General features: G+C 40.7%; 1 protein-coding gene across 13 annotated transcripts in view; it reads right to left on the bottom strand.

The window, feature by feature from the left end:
• PARD3 (par-3 family cell polarity regulator) overlaps window positions 1–20,141 on the bottom strand; it is a 768,046-nt gene that overhangs the window by 347,997 nt on the left and 399,908 nt on the right. For all 13 annotated transcript variants that reach the window (XM_040352652.1, XM_040352650.1, XM_040352646.1 and 10 more), the window contains one exon: window positions 385–573. In XM_040352652.1, coding sequence (XP_040208586.1) covers window positions 385–573 — 189 coding nt within the window. The remainder of the gene's footprint in view (window positions 1–384; window positions 574–20,141) is intronic.

Here is a 20,141-nt window from a genome sequence, read left to right on the forward strand (position 1 = left end):
CCCGCATCGCTGGACCGCGAGACAGGTGATTGTCTGATTAAAAGTCAGAATCTACACTTTTTGTAGCCGCTGACTTTTAAATGGGTGGAACTCCGCTTTAAAAAGAGGAAGACTTCACCTAAACCAGGAGGCAGCTGCACCAGGGACACATCACACTGGTGGTAAGTAATGTTAACTGATCACATTCACATACATATCTAAGCAAAAAGTAAAAAGATAATAGCTCCCCTCTTTTGTCTTTAATCTAGAGTCAAAGGTCTCCACTGCAAGCAAGAAGGCACCCAGAGAGACAGTTTTAGGTTTGGAATATTTCTGTTAATGATAGTTTTTTATGACCTCTCCAGTAATCATCTATGTACACAATGCGAAAAAATATTTACTTACTTTGGAAGCAGCTCCACCATTGATAATAGACTTTACAAAGATGCCAAGGTCAGCATGATTCTCTTTTGACCGATTTCCTTTAACACTGACGCCAAGTCCAGCAGATCCAGAATCATTTAGAGGAATTTCAAACGTCAAGAACTCTCTGGTGCCATCAGGCGTGAGAACCAAGTCATCTTCTTCTGGTTGCTACAGAACAAAAGACAATCTGGCTTAGAACACAAAACACTAAGAACTGGTAAGAAATTGGAGCTTCCCAAGTACTTTTAATTTAGGCAATTCTGACGCTTATATAGGCGTTTAGCATGTTTTTCATACCTGTAAAAGCACTTCTACATTAGCCTATGTGGCCATGAACACATAGGCGTTTACAGCAGGGCTCAACAAAATCCGGGCGTCTGTTCCCAATTGTGACAAGAAATAGTGACCTGGCGCCCGGGGAAGCTTAGGCCTGTAGAAGACTGCAAAGCCGGGGCCTCAATTACCGGCCGGCGCGGGCCTGCCGCGATCGCGCAGTGGGGGTGCACGAAGACACAGGATCTGGCCGCGACGGCCGGTAATTGAGGCCGCGGCTTTGCAGCCTTCTACAGGCCTAAGCTTCCTTCTGTGATCTTGTGGTGCGCCATCTTGTGGTGGCTGTTGGCATTACAAGTAAAACAGCAATTTTTCACTGTGTTTCACTGCCATCTCCTTCCCTCTAATTAGAGCCCCCAAACAGTATATATATTTTTTATTCTAACACCCTAGAGCAGGGATATGCAATTAGCGGACCTCCAGCTGTTGCAAAACTACACGTCCCATCATGCCTCTGCCTCTGGGTGCCATGCTTGTGGCTGTCAGTCTTGCTATGCCTCATGGGAATTGTAGTTCTGCAACAGCTGGAGGTCCACTAATTGCATATCCCTGCCCTAGAGAATATGACGACGGTCGTTACAATACTTTCTGTCACACGCATGACAAGCGCACTTTTTTTGGGAAAAAAATACACTTTTTTAAATTAAAAAATAAGACACCTGTAAAGTCAGCCCAATTTTTTTTATACTGTGAAAGATAATGTTACGCCGAGTAAATTGATACCCAACATGTTACGCTTCAAAATTGCGTCCGCTCGTGGAATGGCGACAAACTTTTACCCTTTAAAATCTCCATAGGCGACGTTTAAAAAATTCTACAGGTTACATGTTTTGAGTTACAGAGGAGGTCTAGGGCTAGAATTATTGCTCTATCAATTGCGGTGATACCTCACAAGTGTGGTTTGAATACTGTTTACATATGCAAGCGCTACTCATAATTGCGTTCGCTTATGCGCGTGAGCTCGGCGGGACGGGGTGCGTTTTCTGGCTCCTAACTTTTTTAGCTGGCTCCTAGATTCCAAACAAATTTGTCAAACCATGGTTTACAGGCATTTGTAAAAACATGCATACATGCGGAAATGCTTAAAGTGTGCAAATGTATTTCATTCCCATAGACAACACAATTGGGTGCCTGCACAGAGCAGACTGCAGGTAATATCCTACTTTTGCACATCTAAAAACTTTTTTTGGCAATTCAAATAGGCCAGAAATGAAAAAAACATTTTAGAGAGGTTTAACATTCTGTAATACATGGGAAACAATTTATATGGTACAGGGTTACCGTAGTCAGTTACACAAAGGCTAGAAATGCTGCACTTAATTATCAGTATGCTTTTCATACCGAGTATCGGTATAATAAAAGCTTACTTGTTAAATCGTTCTTAAAAAGTATGTAAAGTAATTTTATACATTTTTATTATTCCAAAAATTAAGTAAAAGCCACGGCTCCCCAGTCAGAACACTCCGGTCAGCGCTCTTAGCAATTGGCTGAAAGCATTGATCAGGAGCCGATCAGCATACCCTTTTCTGTCATGCCCCATCGACCGAAGCCAGCCGACCAGCTGCAGTACACATGGACTGAATGTCAGACGGTTTCTATTGAACCGGCCGATGCCGGTAAAAAATAAAGAATAAAAGACTGAACAAAGTTTAAATGAATATAGCCACTGCTTCTAAGGTCTTGCAAGCTGCAATTTATTGCATTTTCGTTTTTGAATTTAGACATGTTTTACGGGGACCTCAAAACGCAAACAAATGTTTTATTTTTAGTCTATTTAAAAAAATGGATCTGTGGTTTTAATTCCTGGTTTATTTTAAGTTATATGTATTGGCAAATTATGCCTTTTTGTGTATACAATGTTGTAATTCCGGTTCATCGCCCTTCTGCTATTTAATTTAATATTTTCTAAAGTCTATTGTCTGCTAGAGTAAACTGATAATTACTTGCTCACTAAAGTCACACCATCTTAGAAAGGTGAGTAGAAAAGAGAATTTCACATTTCATCCATGAATTCCCCAACCTGGTATGTGTGATTTGGTAATTGAGCAATTATTGCTCGGTTTGAACTCACGTTTTCTGTGTCTATGGGGTTTACATCTGTCAGGATGTGAACATGTTTCATAAGCAATGCTCGTGTTCATTATTGTGTGTGTGTGTGTCTAGCAGAGGCTTGTAGTGTGAAAGTTTACGCAGCATCAGTCTCATTGGTGAGCTACCTTCACAGGGTAGAATAAAAGGGAAAAAAAGAGAACGAAAGAAAGAAAGAACGAAAGAAAGAAAGAACCGAAAGAAAGAAAGAAAGAACGAAAGAAAGAAAGAACGAACGAAAGAAAGAACGAAAGAAAGAAAGAACGAAAGAAAGAAAGAACGAAAGAAAGAAAGAACGAAAGAAAGAAAGAACGAAAGAAAGAAAGAACGAAAGAAAGAAAGAAAGAACGAACGAACGAAAGAAAGAACGAAAGAAAGAAAGAACGAAAGAAAGAAAGAACGAACGAAAGAAAGAACGAAAGAAAAAAGAGAAAGAAAGAAAGAAAGAAAAAAAGAGAAAGAAAAAAGAGAGAGAAAGAAAGAGAGAGAGAAAGAAAGAGAGAGAGAAAGAAAGAGAGAGAGAAAGAAAGAGAGAGAGAAAGAAAGAGAGAGAAAGAAAAAGAGAGAGAAAGAAAGAAAAGAAAAAGAAAGAAAAGAAAAAGAAAGAAAACGAAAAAGTAAGAAAGAAAAAGAGAAAGAAAAAAGAGAGAGAAAGAAAAAAGAGAGAGAAAGAAAAAAGAGAGAAAGAAAAAGAGAGAGAAAGAAAAAGAGAGAGAAAGAAAAAGAAAGAAAGAAAGAAAGAAAGAAAGAAAGAAAGAAAGAAAGAAAGAAAGAAAGAAAGAAAGAAAGGAAAAAGAAAGAAAGGAAAAAGAAAGAAAAGAAAAAGAAAGAAAAGAAAAAGAAAAAGAAAGAAAACGAAAAAGTAAGAAAGAAAAAGAGAGAGAAAGAAAGAAAGAAAGAAAGAAAGAAAGAAAGAAAGAAAGAAAGAAAGAAAGAAAGAAAGAAAGAAAGGAAAAAGAAAGAAAAGAAAAAGAGAAAGAAAGAAAGAAAAGAAAAAGAAAGAAAACGAAAAAGTATGAAAGAAAAAGAAAGAGAAAGAGAGAGAAAGAAAGAGAGAGAAAGAAAGAAAGAGAAAGTGAAAGAGAGAAAGAAAGGGACTGGCTGGTGGTAAACACTGCATTGGTACATGGCTAGACCAAGTACAAGAACTAGTACATTTTGGATGAAGATGGGAAGAGTGGATCACCATTGTGAAAGGGGGGGAAGTTGAGGGTTGCAAAGTTTTCTTACTCACATAATAATGCATGATTCCAGATGCCTACATTAAGACAAAAGTGAATAGGTCTGCTGCCTCATTCCTCTGCTGTCAGCATGAATAACTTCTGACAAGTTGTCTGGACATAAAGAGGAAAAAAAATGATGGGGAGGGACCTCCAGCACACAGCTTGTGATTGAGAGCCTCAGCTATGTTCCAAGGGTTCTATGTCAAGGGGTGTCTGACTCTTCTCTCCAATCAGCTCTCCTCACACAGGGTAGAACTTCAGCTCTCTGTCCCCTTCTAAAAGTACAGACCAGCTTTATAAATTCTGGACTTTGAATGGCAGTGGAGAATAGAATACTGGAGATAAACAAGAACAACCTATTTTAGGAGGATATGTTTCATCTATGCATCACCTGAGGTCAGTCATTTCACTGGGAATATGTAGGGTTTACAACCACTTTAAGGTTAGCAAAGTCAGAAAAAAAACTATAAAGTAGCTTAGCTATTTATAACAGCATGTATATTCCTAGCAATTAAGGCCAAGGACATGTGTGTAACAAATGTTTTTTTTTTTGTTTAAATGTACAGCATTTAAGATTGGAGCATGCAGAATAGCTTATGTCAGCTTTTAGTCTCCTGCAGCTTGCACGGTCATTCTGTTATACAGTACAGTCTTCTCATTCTGCATGCAGTCTGCTCTCTCTCATCTCAGAAGGCGATGCTTTCATTGCCCTGACTCCTCTGACCAGATTCTGCCTCCAGCACTCAGACTCTCTTATGCTCTGCACACTGTAGAGCATAACAGTGTTTGTCTGAACTTGGAAGTAGTATTGCTTGCACGCACATTTTTGCCACCTCGGAACTCGTGAATCAGAAATGAATTTTAGCTGCAGAGAGCTTGTGGAATTGTGGCGCCACAAAACATCTGATTAATAAGCATTATTTTACAGATACAGTAAAACCTTGGTTTGAGAGGAACTTGGTTTGAGAGCCTTTTGCAAGACAAGCAAAATGTTTTAATAAATGTTGCCTTGATATACAAGCAATGTCTTGCTGTAAGAGTAACGTCATGACACAACTGAGTGTAAAAGAGAAGAGAGGCGCCTCCAAGTGTAGCAATACGGGTTACATTTAATGAAGGTGTACCTAAATGTAGCAATAAGTTGCTAAATATAGAGGTGATCCTGTAAAAAATGCTTTGATATACAAGTGCTTTGGATTACAAGCATGTTTCTGGAACTTATTATGCTCGCAAATCAAGGTTTTACTGCATTCTGATTCTCCAATTCATTCTGGAGTCTAGGGTTGTCCAGATACCGATACCAGTATCGGTATCGGGACCGATACCGAGTATTTGCGGGAGTACTCGTACTCGCGCAAATACCCCCGATACCTAAATAGAATACTTCCCCCCCCCTTCCCCCCCCGCCGCTCCTGCCGCATAGTGCCGCCGCATCGAGGGACATGGCTAGAGGGACATTGCTGCATATGTGAGGGACATGGCTAGAGGGACATTGCTGCATATGTGAGGGACATTGCTGCATATGTGAGGGACATGGCTGCATATGTGAGGGACATGGCTAGAGGGACATTGCTGCATATGTGAGGGACATGGCTGCATATGTGAGGGACATGGCTGCATATGTGAGGGACATGGCTAGAGGGACATTGCTGCATATGTGAGGGACATTGCTGCATATGTGAGGGACATTGCTGCATATGTGAGGGACATGGCTAGAGGGACATTGCTGCATATGTGAGGGACATTGCTGCATATGTGAGGGACATGGCTGCATATGTGAGGGACATGGCTAGAGGGACATTGCTGCATATGTGAGGGACATGGCTGCATATGTGAGGGACATGGCTGCATATGTGAGGGACATGGCTAGAGGGACATTGCTGCATATGTGAGGGACATTGCTGCATATGTGAGGGACATTGCTGCATATGTGAGGGACATGGCTAGAGGGACATTGCTGCATATGTGAGGGACATGGCTGCATATGTGAGGGACATGGCTAGAGGGACATTGCTGCATATGTGAGGGACATGGCTAGAGGGACATGGCTGCATATGTGAGGGACATGGCTAGAGGGACATGGCTGCATATGGGGGGACATGGCTGCATTTGGGGACACATTTAAAAAAAGTATCGGTATTCGGTATCGGCGACTACTTGAAAAAAAAGTATCGGTACTTGTACTCGGTCCTAAAAAAGTGGTATCGGGACAACCCTACTGGAGTCTATTTAAAAGATTACTTTACCCAAAAGCAAAAATTACTTGGCAGTAGGGCCTGTTGGGCTGACTCACCTACAGGGCTCTGATATCTTGTTGGTAACTCCTATAGTACATTTCCCCTCATTATATTTCCCCACCTTCTCATTTTGGAGAACATTGAATCTGGAACATGAAGACTCCTAATGAGGCTGTGGCAAATATGTCAACATGAAAAATCAGGCGCATGTAAATATCACCAGACTTTCCAAAAGGCCACATTTTCCACCCTCTTACAGAAACTAAACTATCACCGCTCAGTGGATTGGCATTTAACCACTTAGCGACCGCCGCACGACGATATACGTCGGCAGAATGACACGGCTGGGCAGATGGACGTACCGGTACGTCCTTTACATCTACCCAGCCGTGGGTCGCAGGCGCGCGCCCACGACCTGGTCCGAAGCTCCGGGACCGTGAGACCCGCGGACCCGATCGCCGCTGGGGTCCCGCGATCGGTCCCCGGAACTTTAGAACCGCGTGTAAACACGGCTTCCCCGTGCTTCACTGTGGCGGCTGCATCGATCGTGTGATCCCCTTTATAGGGAGACACAATCGATGACGTCACTCCTACAGCCACACCCCCCCTACAGTTGTAAACACACACTAGGTGAAACATAACCCCTTCAGCGCCCCCTGTGGTTAACTCCCAAACTGCAACTGTTATTTCCACAATAAAGAATGCATTTTAAATGCATTTTTTGCTGTGAAAATGACAATGGTCCCAAAAATGTGTCAAAATTGTGCGAAGTGTCCGCCATAATGTCGCAGTCACGGAAAAAAATCGCTGATCGCCACCATAAGTAGTAAAAAAAAAAAAATTATAAAAATGCTATAAAACTATCCCCTATTTTGTAAACGCTATAAATTTTGCCCAAACCAACCGATAAACGCTTATTGTGATTATTTTTTACCAAAAATATGTAGCAGAATATGTATCGGCCTAAACTGAGGAAAAAAAATATTTTATATATTTTTGGGGGATATTTATTATAGCAAAAAGTAAAAAATATTGCATTTTTTCCAAAATGTTCACTCTATTTTTGTTTATAGCACAAAAAATAATAAATCGCAGAGGCAATCAAATACCATCAAAAGAAAGCTCTATTTGTCGGAAGAAAAGGACGCAAATTTCATTTCGGTACAACATTGCATGACCGCGCAATTACCAGTTAAAGCAGCGCAGTGCCAAATTGTAAAAACACCTCTGGGCATTTAGCTGCATATTGGTCCGGGGCTTAAGTGGCTAAATGACACATTACAGAGAGCGCAGTAACCTGAAGCAGCTTATAATAAGGATTTTACCAATTAAATTTAGAGCTTGTATAAAATATATTCATTATTTTATTGCATAGTAATTTAAAGTATAACAAAAAGGTAAAACTGTATTTATGTTCACAACAGAATGAAGATGGTTTGGAACACCTCTTTACCATTGTCATGAAAGTAAAAGAAAGTCCCACATTTTGGATTGTCCCCAGAAAAGTAATAAAAAGGAAATCGTTTAACGGGGACACTAGTTCTAGTGACCTGGGGGGCGGGGGGGTAAATATTTTTGACCAGTCCATTTTTGGAGTTGTGCGTGGCATGTGTCAGATTTGACTTTTTGTGTCATACCAACACAAACAAAATGAACACGAGAATGTGTAAACATTTTTAATCACAACAATTTTCTGAGTGGTGCGCTGATAGAAATGCAGGGGTGCCGTGCGTGCGTGCTATATTACCAAAAGTATTGGGACGCCTGTCTTTGCCCGCACATGAACTTTAATGGCATCCCAGTTTTGGTCCATAGGGTTCAATATTGAGTTGGCCCACCCTTTGCAGCTATAACAGCTTTAACTCTTCTGGGAAGGCTGTCCATAAGGTTTAAGAGTGTGTCTATGGAAATGTTTAACTATTCTCCCAGAAGTGCATTTATGAGGTCAGGCAATGATGATGGACGAGAAAGCATGGCTCATGGTCTCCACTCAATTCATCCCAAAGGTGTTCCATCAGGTTGAGGTCAGGACTCTGTGCAGGTCAGCCAAGTTCCTCCACCCTAAACTCGCTCATCCATGTCTTTATGGACCTTGATTTGTGCACTGGAGCGCAGTCATGTTGGAATAGGGAGGGGTTATTCCCACAAAGTTGGGAACATGAAATTGTCCAAAATGTCTTGCCATGCTGACGCCTTACGAGTTCCCTTCACTGTATTAAAGGGCTGAGCCCAACCCCTGAAAAGCAACCCCACACCATAATCCCCCCTCCACCAAATGATTTTGACCAGTGCACAAAGCAAGGTCCATAAAGACATGGATGAGCGAGTTTGGGGTGGAGGAACTTGACTGGCCTTCTCGCCACATCAGTGCCTGACCTCACAAATGCGCTTCTGGAAGAATGGTAAAACATTTCCATAGACACACTCCTAAACCTTATGGACAGCCTTCCCAGAAGAGTTGAAGCTGTTATAGCTGGAAAGGGTGGGCCAACTCAATATTGAACCCTACAGACTAAGAGTGGGATGCCATTAAATTTCATGTGCGTGTAAAGGCACTTCACAATACTTTTGGTAATATTATATATATATATATATATATATATATATATATATATTTTTTTTTTTTTTTTTTATAATTTTTTTATTGGGAGTGGGAAGTGTTCAACCTCCTAGGACACTAGCAAAATACTGAGGCATGCCAAGTAGAGGAAGGGTTATACAGAGGCTGGACTCCAGTTTTTTCTTTTGTTTCATTGTGCCCAGTGTCCCCACCTCCTGTAGGTGGCAGTATAGCTAAATGCAATAGAATTGTTCAATTTCTGTGTTTTTCAATCTATGATTACATTTTTTTTAAATGTAAACATCTCCACTGAACTCTTGATATCCTATTGTACCGTTTCAGTACATTGTTCATTTATTAAAAAGTTTGCTTCTGAAAAGATAACAGGGTGGGGATCGAGACCCGTCAAGAAAAAAAAATGGGGGGGATTGATCGCAAAGCACCAAACATATTAGTTATGTGTAATTGTGTGTATCCTATTACATGCAGGCAGCTGCTTCTGCTAAAAATCTTACCTGTTGTGCCTCCTCAGAGCCATTGGATACTGTCCTGTGTGGCATCAGCACCAGAAGATAGCAGCTCTGGACAGTATTGAGCGGAACGGAGATGACACAAGAGGAAATATATGCAAGATACACACCATTACACATAAGTAATATGTTTGGTGCTGCATCGAAAAACAAATACTGCTTATATTCTGCCTTCCTTGATTTCTGGAGTTCTGAGGTGCTGCAGTTTCTAATGCACACTATAGAGGCGCACAGTGTGCAGTGAAATCAGTCTAAGATTTCAGTACAAGAGAGTTACATATACAACTGTACAAGACTGAAGGTAGAGCTGGAGTTCTGATTTAAATGTCTGCAAAATAAAAGACAACGTGCCTGATGAGCAGAATTAACATGGCACCGATTTTGTATTCTGCTAACAGACTTTCAATCTTACTTCCCATATCAAGAAGCAATTCATGCTCCCACCAAACCCTTTATTCTCCCCAGCTCCCTACTTACATATTCATTAACTATTCAAGCTATTAGGCCTGTCCCATGTTTCATTCAAAACATTTACTTGACACAAAGGTCATTCAGAATGACTTCAGCTGATTGAAGCCGCTCATGTATATAATTTCTAATAAAGAATTGATGAATGATAAAATATGTTGAATGCTTTTCCTTTAACATCATGTTTAAATGTGAAAGTGACAGAGTTCGACTCCACATACTAAAGGAGTTAAAAAAAAAAAAAAAGAAGAAAAGTCCAGGCAGAGGTAGAGACAGCAAACTAAAAAAGAAGGAATGTTGCCAATTTAGCCCACCTCTACCTTACAGCCCTGGCCCTATAGATTTCACACCACAGTCTCCCTTCTGCATGTATAAAAGCAAAAAAAGGCAAATGAATTACGTGTGCATATCAAAAAGCGCTTTAAAGTACACCTGTGCCCATTTACCTATTTACATTATTTATAAGCCATAAAAGTTGTAAAAACAAGCCCTCGTGCACTTCTCTAGCTGTTTGTAATGTGAAAAAATGTGTTAAAGATCCTTCAAAAAATGCAACAAAGCTTATGAAGTCTTAAGTCTGGCAGATTGCCAAAATGCTGTAATCTTGTAAACAGCTGAGATTTTAGTGCCTTTGGTTGTAAATTAAAAAAAAATAAAGAAATAAATAAAAACCGTTTATGCAGAATGCCTATAGCTGCAGAGATAAATTATTGTTTTAAAGTGTTTGTTTGACTTGAAAAGGTGTAAATTCAACCCCACCTCCAAGGGAGACTGTGTAAAAATGTCTGACAATTGCATGGCTTTGTGGTAGAAGAGTCTGGATGCTTAACTGGCCTGCCTACAGTCCAGAACTTTCACCAAGATGTGTCAAATATGTTCAATTGAAATGAAAAACACGACAAAGACCCAAAAGAGTTAAGCGGCTAAAATCCTACAGTATCTCACTGTGAGTGAGTACATTCCTCATATTTTTGTAAATATTTTATTATATCTTTTCATGTGACAACACTGAAGGAATTACACTTTGCTATAACATAAGTAAGTAGTGAGTATACATCTTGTATAACAGTTCAAATATGATGTCCCCGCTAAATAACTCAACACACAGAAATATCTAAACTGCTGTCCACAAGAGTGAGTACTACCCCTAAGTGAAAATGTCCAAATTGGGCTCAATTAGCCATTTTCCCTGCCCAGTGTCATGTGACACGTTAGTTAGTGTTACAAGGTCTCAGGTGTGAATGGGGAGCAGGTGTGTTAAATTTGGGGTTATTGCTCCCACTCTCTCATACTGGTCAGAAGAAGGTCAACATAGCATCTAATGGCAGAGAACTCAGAGGATCTGAAAAAAAGAATTGTTGCTCTACATTAGGATGGCCTAGGCTATAAGAAGATTGCTAAGACCATGAAAATGAGCTGCAGCATGGTGGCCAAGAACATACAGCGATTTAACAGGACAGGCTCCACTCATAACAGGCCTCACCATGGTCAACCAAAGAAGTTGAGTGCACGTGCTCAACGCCTTATCCAGAGGTTGTCTTTGGGAAATAGATGAATGAGCGCTGCCAGCATTGGCGCAGAGGTTGAAGGGGTGAGGGGTCAGCCTGAGAGTGTTTAGACCATACGCCGCACACTGCATCAAATTGGTCTGCATGGCTGGTGTCCCAGAGGGAAACCTCTTCTAAAGATGATGCACAAGAAAGACTGCAGTTTGCTGAAGACAAGCAGACTATGGACATGGATTACTTGAACCATGTCCTGTGGTCTGATGAGACCAAGATAAACTTATTTGGTCCAGATGGTGTCACGCGTGTGTGGCGGTGAGCAGTACAAAGATAAGTGTGCCTACAGTCAAGCATGGTGGTGGGAGTGTCATGGTCTGGGGCGGCATGAGTGCTGCCGGCACTGGGTAACTACAGTTTATTGAGGAAACCATAAATACCAACATGTACTGTGACATACTGAAGCAGAACATAATCCCACTCCCTTGGGCCACAGGGCAGTATTCAAACATAACGACCCCAAACGCTGTTCAAACCACACATGTGAGGTATTGCCACTTGAGTGTGCGCAATTTTAAAGCGTGACAATTTAGGTATCCATTTACTCTGCGTAACATCATCTTTCACATTATACAAAAAAATTGGGCTAACTTTACTGTTTTGTTATTGTCATTAACCATTTTTTTTTTTTAAGGCGTTTGAAAAATTATTGCGCAAATACTGTGCGAGATAAAAAGTTGCAATGACCGCCATTTTATTCCCTAGGGCATGGGTGCTCAACCTGTGGCTCTCCAGCTGTTGCAAAACTACAATTCCCATAATGCCTCAGCCTTTGGGAGACATGCTCGTACCTGTCAGCGGCTTGCAATGCCTCATGGGAATTGTAGTTCCGCAACAGCTGGAGAGCCACAGGTTGAGCACCCATGCCCTAGGGTGTCTGCTAAAATATATATATAATGTTTGGGGGTTCTGAGTAATTTTCTAGCAAAAAAATTATGATTTTTTACATAAAGGAGAGAAGTGTCAATAGGCTCGGTATTTAGGTGGTTAAACAACTGCCACATACAGTGGATATAAAAAAAAACTACACAACCCAGTTAAAATGTCAGGTTTCTGTGATGTAGAAAAATACGACAAAGATAAATTACTTCAGAACTTTTTCCACCTTTAATGTGACCTATAAACTCAACCTATAAACTGTGACCTACAACTCATTTGAGGGGGGGGAGTAAAAAAAAAATTAAATAATGTGGTTGCATAACTCTTATCACTGGGGATGTAGCCGAGTTCAGAATTAAGCAATCACATTAAAACTCATGTTACATTGGAGTCAGTACACACCTGCCATCATTTACAGTGCCTCCGATAAACCCCAAATAAAGTTCTAGCAGGTCTTTCCTGACATTTTCTTAGTCTCATCCTACAGAAAAAGCCATGGTCCACAAAAAGCTTCTAAAGCATCAGAGGGATCTCATTGTTAAAAGGTATCAGTCAGGCGAAGGGTACAAAAGAATTTCCAAGCATTAGATATACTATGGAACACAGCGAAGACAGTCATCCACAAGTGGAGAAAATATGGCACAACAGTGACATTATCAAGAACGGGACACCACTCCAAAATGTATGAAAATACGAGAAGAAAACTGGTCAGGGAGGTTGCCAAGAGGCCTACAGCAACATTAATGGAGCTGCAGAAATATCTTGTAAATACTGGTGGTACATGTGACAACAATCTCCCGTATTCTTCATATGTCTGGGCTATGGAGTAGAGTGGCAAGACGGAAGCCTTTTCTTAAAAAAAACATTCAAACCCGGCTAAATTTTGCAAAACACATCTGAAGTCTCCCAAAAGCATGTGGGAAAATGTGTTATGGTCTGATAACAAGGTTGAACTTTTTGGCCTTAATTCCAAGAGATATGTTTGCTGCAAAAACAACACTGCACATTATCAAAAGAACACGATACCCACAGTGAAGCATGGTGGTGGCAGCATTATGCTTTGGGGCTGTTTTTCTTGAGTTGGAACAGGGGCCTTAGTGAAGATAGAGGGAACTTGGAACTGTTCCAAACACCAGTCAATATTGGCACAAAACCTTCAGGCTTCTGCTAGAAAGCTGAACATGAAGAGGAACTCCATCTTTCAGCATGACAACAACCCAAAGCATACATCCAAGTCAACAAAGGAATGGCTTCACCAAAAGAAGATTTAAGTTTTGGAATGGCCCAGCCAGAGCCCAGACCTGAATCCCATAAAAAAATCTGTGGGGTGATCTAAAGAGATGTACACAGGGGATGCCCTCGCAAACTGATGGATTTGGAGTGTATTTGCAAAGAAAAGTGGGCAAATAAGATTTCAGTTTGTTGTTTAGCCGAGTTATACTGTTTATAGTTTACATTAAAGGTGGAAAAAGTTCTGAAATTAATTTATCTTTGTCTCATTTTTTTACATCACAGAAACCCGACATAATAATGGGGTGTGAATCCACTATATATTTCAACAATGTATTTAGACAGTTAATTTTTGGAAAATAACTGCAATTGGAGAAAAAAATTAAGAATGGGGGAAAACCGACAATGCATACAACTCTCCCTGTAGATGAGAAAATCAAAATACAACATGTCAATAGGTTATGACTTTCAGAAACGTAACAGAATAATGATGATGCTGCTCGCTGTCTGATGCTTTCTTATCACACTGATTGTCTAACCATTGCCAAGCAAGGAGAATGTTAATTTCCTCCACATGACAGCTAACTGTTATTGGGCACCATTTGCACATATACATTGAAATTCATTATTCCTATTATCTCAGCTAATACATCACATCTGGCCTTGAATGGTTTTATGCAATTTGGCAGCAGCTGTGAAATATCACGTGTCAAAAGTAATTTTATTTTCAAGACTGAGTGGAAAGTTTAATTTGTCTCCATTTTAATTGCAACACTTGTTTGCCTGGAGACCATTCAACCCAGGCTCAGCCACTTTCAAATGGCGTAGCCGATTACTAGATTATGGAAACTAAACAATTTTGCGTGGAGCTTTTAGTCTCTTCAGAACGTAGCCAACATATCACCAATAATTAGTTTATCGACGGGTTGACAGTATCAAGACGTTGCTGCTTAGACCAAGTCAAAGTGGAAAACCAGACAAACCGCTAAAAAACATGCTTGACATGCACTGTATGTTTACTGCTTTACCTACCCAGCAATCTGTATTGCAGCCAACCATTATACTGATAGATCCATCTATGCTTAGGATCACACTGCCAAATCCTGGTTTGGCATCAGAGTTTCTTAGGTCAGCTATACTGCTTACTATAGATGGGCTTGGATGATTTTGGGGATCCTAGTCCCAACCCACCTGCTCGATCCCCCCCAGAAAGCCAACACTGCACACTGTTAATCACAGACAGTGAGACATTTCCTGGTCTGCAGCTGCACAGACCGGGAAACGTCTCACTGCCTGTCATTAGCGGTGTGCAGTGTTGGCTTCCTGGCAGGATTGGGCAAGTGGGTTGGGACTAGGATCCCTAACACACCTGAGCCCATCTCTAATGCTTACAAGGTTAGTCCCCCAATTGCTGCTTAGATGAGATAATGCTGATTCACTATCTGGTGAGGGGGCTGGAGGTAGAGAGGTGACATATGATGCATAATTGCTTAGCCGGGGCTGTATGGGTTCCCCTGTCTGGCTGTGCAATGCAGAAAATGTGTATAAATCACAGGACTGATGGTACAAAAATACAACATTTTTGGCACTTAAAACTGTAAACATTTATGAATTGCAGCTGTGTATGTGTTTTGACATGTAATATGTAAACCATACAGAAAACCCCCTTGTGTAGGTGACACATACACAAATGCTTCATTTTACATAAGCAGACCTCTAGAGCAAATATATGCCAAAATATTCTTTCAATAGGGATGCACCGATACATCAGCTGTCAAAAATATCGGGCAAAAATAGGGTTATCACCGTTTTTCCGATGGATTTAAAAAAAAAAAAGTGCCAATGATGGCCACTAAAAGACGCACGCAATTTTACATTGATTTTGCCGCATTTTCATAGGCCGTGTGACTAAAAAAACTCACCAAAAAAAGGAACATGGGTGCGTTTTTATCATGTTTTCGATGGGGAGGTGCATTATAACACAACTGAAGCGCAAAGGACCACTGTAAAGACATACATAGAATTTAAAAGGATGCTTTTCACTGGATGATCCTCGACCCAAATTAAGGCCCTTACTGGTGCCGACTGCAGCCCCATAACCATCAGACGGCATCTGAGACTGAAGGGCTTCAAAAACAAAAAACGTCTTCAAAAACCTTGTCTCCTTGAACGCCACAGACCTGCTCGTTTGGACTTTGCAAGAGAGCACCAAACATGGGAAATTCAAAAGGTGGAAGAAAGTTTTATTCTCTGATGAGAAAAAAATTTAACCTTGATGGTCCTGATGGTTTCCAACGTTACTGGCATGACAAGCAGATCCCACCTGAGATGTTTTCTATGCGCCACAGTGGAGGGGGCGCCATAATGGTCTGGGGTGCTTTTTCCTTCAGTGGAACAATGGAGCTTCAGGAAGTGCAGGGGCGTCAAACGGCCGCTGGCTATGTCCAGATGTTGCAAAGAGCATTCCTCATGACTGAGGGCCCTCGTCTGTGTGGTAACGACTGGGTTTTTCAACAGGAAAACGCTACAGTACACAATGCCTGCAGGACAAGGTACTTCTTCCAGGAGAACAGCATCAGTCTTTTTGCCCATCCTGCGTGTTCCCCTGATTTAAATCCAATTGAGAACCTTTGGGGATGGATGGCAAGGGAAGTTTACAAAAATGGACAACAGTTCCAGACAGTAGATGGCCTTCGTGCGGCTGTCTTCACCACTTGGAGAATTGTTCCCACTCACCTCATGGAAACGCGAGGCATCAAGCATTCCGAAAATAATTTTTCAACAATAACGGCGGAGCTACTCGTTACGGAGTTCATATTTGGGAGTTGGATTTCTGTTTTTGGGGGGGTTTCGTTTTTTTTTTGGAGGTGTGGTCCTAAACTTTTGATCAGCTGAAAAACCGCCTGTTACAGTTTATTCATTGTTTTCATTAAATTGAATGCTCAAAAAATGTTTTGTCTCACTCTCATTTCTTCTTGTTGCATGTTGAAGCTCTACTTGGAACCTTGTTAAGATCCAACAATGTAAAATATGATTTTTAGACATTTTTCAAGTGGTCTTAAACGTTTGATCAGGAGTGTGTGTGTGTGTGTGTGTGTGTGTGTGTGTGTGTGTGTGTATGTATGTATATATATATGTATATATGTATATATATATATGTATATATGTATATATATATGTATATATATATATATATATATATATATATATATATATAAAAATTTAAACTGTCCATTACGGTTTCAGTTTTCGGGCCAAGTTTATCCTGAATTTTTGGCCAAGAATTTTCATTTCTGTGCACCACTACTTTTAACAAAGCCAGGGTCAACAGCCTTCCATAGTAATCCCTACCCAATAGATTTCCCTCAAAAGTGAGCATAGATCAGCCAGAGACCTCCTGCACTGACCTTTGCCTATGTGGGTCTTTTTCATTGAACCACTGATCTATAGGATACAAGGCATGCACAGCCTCTATAATGCAGATGACCTCTACTTAAAGATTAAAAAAAAAATGCGCTCAGAACACCATAATCAACCAGCTCAATGTAGACTCCTTGAGTCAATGTAGGCAGAAGTGGTGGAGTAACATCCAGCTCCACAAGCAGGCGTTCTCCAGGATGACCATATTACAGACAAAAGGAAGTAGGGTTAGTATGTTTTTCTACAGCAATGCCTGCATGAGCCCTGAAGCCCTTAACAGGTCAGCTGTGCTCAAGGATAAATTTACAATTTTGGCTGGAGTTTACCTTAAAATATGAGACTTAATTTAAAAGAAACTACAAACGGTAAACCTTTGCCTTTGCAGCTGTACAACTCTGCCTGATACTTCAAAGAAGTGTCTGAGTTCAATCTCACTATGCTTGAATCAGGTGAGCCTCTATGGGCACTTACAAAGAAATCAAATTTATATAGCATATGATTTTCATCTTGTGTGAAAATCAAAGCTATGAGAAAAGGAATCAAATAACCACTTCCATATGTCTTATTATTCGGCTGTCTTAAGACAAGTCAGTCGGCATTTCCTTTAATATTTTTGCCGAGCAGCATCCCAATTGCGCTGTTCTGACCCGCTGTGCAGACAGAGCAGCGTCAACATCCTGAATAGACACCAACAATACTGACATGTGGATGGAACATCAATGAATAGTATATTTTTAAAAGGAGTACCAGCTAATTAAAAGTGCACAAGCAGAGCCTCCCGTAGTTTTCTGGAAAAGTTAACAGACAGACAATTGTTCATCTCCTCTCATTTCAACCTCCCAAGAAAGGACTTCCTCTCTGGCTGTTTTTGGCCATACAGAAACCACTGGAGATAGAGTTACGATTGATAATGAACATTATTTACCTTAAAACTTGAAAATCACTGCAACAACTCTGTATCAATAAAAGAACCTCTTTGAACATTCCTTGAAAGAACAAATTTTAACATACCTGTAAATTCTGTATATTCGAGTACATTACATGACACAAGAATCAATTCATAGACCAGGAATCTATGAAGCACTTCCTGCTAGTGGACCCATATAACCCTGCCTACTTCACAAGGTTCAAGTGCTGTTAGCAAGCATCTCCTATGGACACTATCAAGATGAAACTGAAGCCTCATGGAGTAGGTGGGATTATATGGGAACACGGGGGGAGACCCAACAAAGCTTCTTTTGCCAGTGTCCAACTATAAGTACTGTCATATACCCCATGGTCTAGGATAAGATTCTGGTGTCATGCACTGTACAATAAAAAATGGTTTCCCATTTGTTCAGCCCTCCTTTGTTTCCTTTTGTGAAATTAAGTTTAAATTTAAAAATGTTTTTGGATGTTGAGTGGTCAGGAAAGATGGCATGCTCTGTATTTTTCTGCTTGTGTGACAATTACGAAGACCAGATAATCAAAACTGTACCAAATAACTGCATTAACAGAAAGTTCTTGCAAATATATTTTTTTACTAAAAGACAGCAAAAGGCAGAACATAAGAGAAGAGACATGAAAAAACGCAGAAATCTTTTAACCCAACAGAAAATGCTGACAGCTGTAGCATTTCTAATAGACTCCCCCTGTGTGGTCACTGGAATATTGCCTTAAATGCTGTAAGAATGTTACTTTAAAGCATAAAAGCACATTTAAGTATTAATACATTGCACAGAAAACTCTGGAAGAAAACAGCTTCCTGTCGGAAACTGATATTTTACCCATCTAATTACTGTAATTCAGCTAAGTTTTGGAGAAAATAGAAAAGGCTTTTAAAAAAATTGTCAGTTGTTTCTCACTTTCTGAATTCAAATGAAAGGATTTCTAGTCACTTCTTGGCCCTGTAACCAGGGTTCCTAATAGGGATGCATAGAATAAAATCCAAATAGAGGTTCTAATCCATGTCCACTCTAAAAACAAAGGATAATTTGTCTAGAGTTGCATAGTAACTTTGAAGAGAAACCAACCTGCATATAAAATCAGATAACGCAACTCATCTAATCAGAAAAGGCAACATTTAATGGACGGATGGACTCAGAAACCAATAACATTAAAATGCATATCTAGACTGGAGTGCATTTTCAGCCATGTCACTATTCAAACTGCAGTGAAAAATGCCAATGAGTGCTTTAGAGCTGTACTTAAGTTCTATGGAGCTTTAATGCTCAACTTTAAATCCTGGCGAGAGACTTAACCCCTACCTACCCCTATCTAAACCTTTTAAAGGAGAAAAAGGGGGTTTTAAATATACGCAAATGCTTATAGTGTACATCCCACCACACACAGCAGCAAGATGGAATAACAGGTTTCTTGGGAGTTCATCCCTTTAAGGCAGTGGTATCAATCAAACTGGCGGCCCTCCAACTGTTGCAAAACTACAAGTACTATGAGCCATTGCAAGGCTGACAGTTACAAGCATGACTCCCACAGACAAAGGCATGACGGGACTTGTAGTTTCACTACAGCTGGAGGGCCACCAGTTTGAGACCCCTGCTTTAAGGGACACAGGAACCAGCCATTCCAAAAACTACCGAGTAATACTGCCCTCTACATGAGGATTTGCAGAGAGTGTAGAGCAGAGAGTCAGAAGTTTGTCTTGAGGAAGAAAAACTTTGGCCCAGGTCGCGTTCAAGATCCAGAGCTGAAGTTACCAAAATGCAACCAAACCATTTTGGGATCTTGACTGCTTGCATCGTATTGTCAGTCAGTAGTTGAGGTTACAGATTCCTCAACAGGAGAGTATTCCATAATGGGAATGCCCATGTAGCATTGTACGACTATATAGTAAAACTATGTGCACGAGAGCCTTGGCTCTCCCCCTCCTCATTGGCTGAGACAGCAACATAAGCCATTGGCTGCTGCTACTGTCAATAACAGCCAGTAAACCAATGAAGAAGAAAGCGGGGGTGGGGCCGAGCCACGCTGTGTGTCTGAATGGACATACAGAACAGCGGCTCAGAAGCAAGCCTTTTCAGTTGCCCTTATAGAATGCTGCTTGCTATGGAGGCGCTAGGCAGGAGGGAAGAGTCAGGAGCATCAGTGGAGGACCCGAGAAGAGAAGAAATAGTGCTGATCTGTGTAAAACCACTGCACAGAGCAGATAAGTAGAACACATTTGTTATTTTTAAACAAAAAAAAATCTTTAACTAACCCTTCGGCAG

This window comes from Rana temporaria, chromosome 5 (assembly GCF_905171775.1).
Source record: "Rana temporaria chromosome 5, aRanTem1.1, whole genome shotgun sequence".
In the NCBI taxonomy this organism is placed as follows: Eukaryota; Metazoa; Chordata; class Amphibia; order Anura; family Ranidae; genus Rana; species Rana temporaria.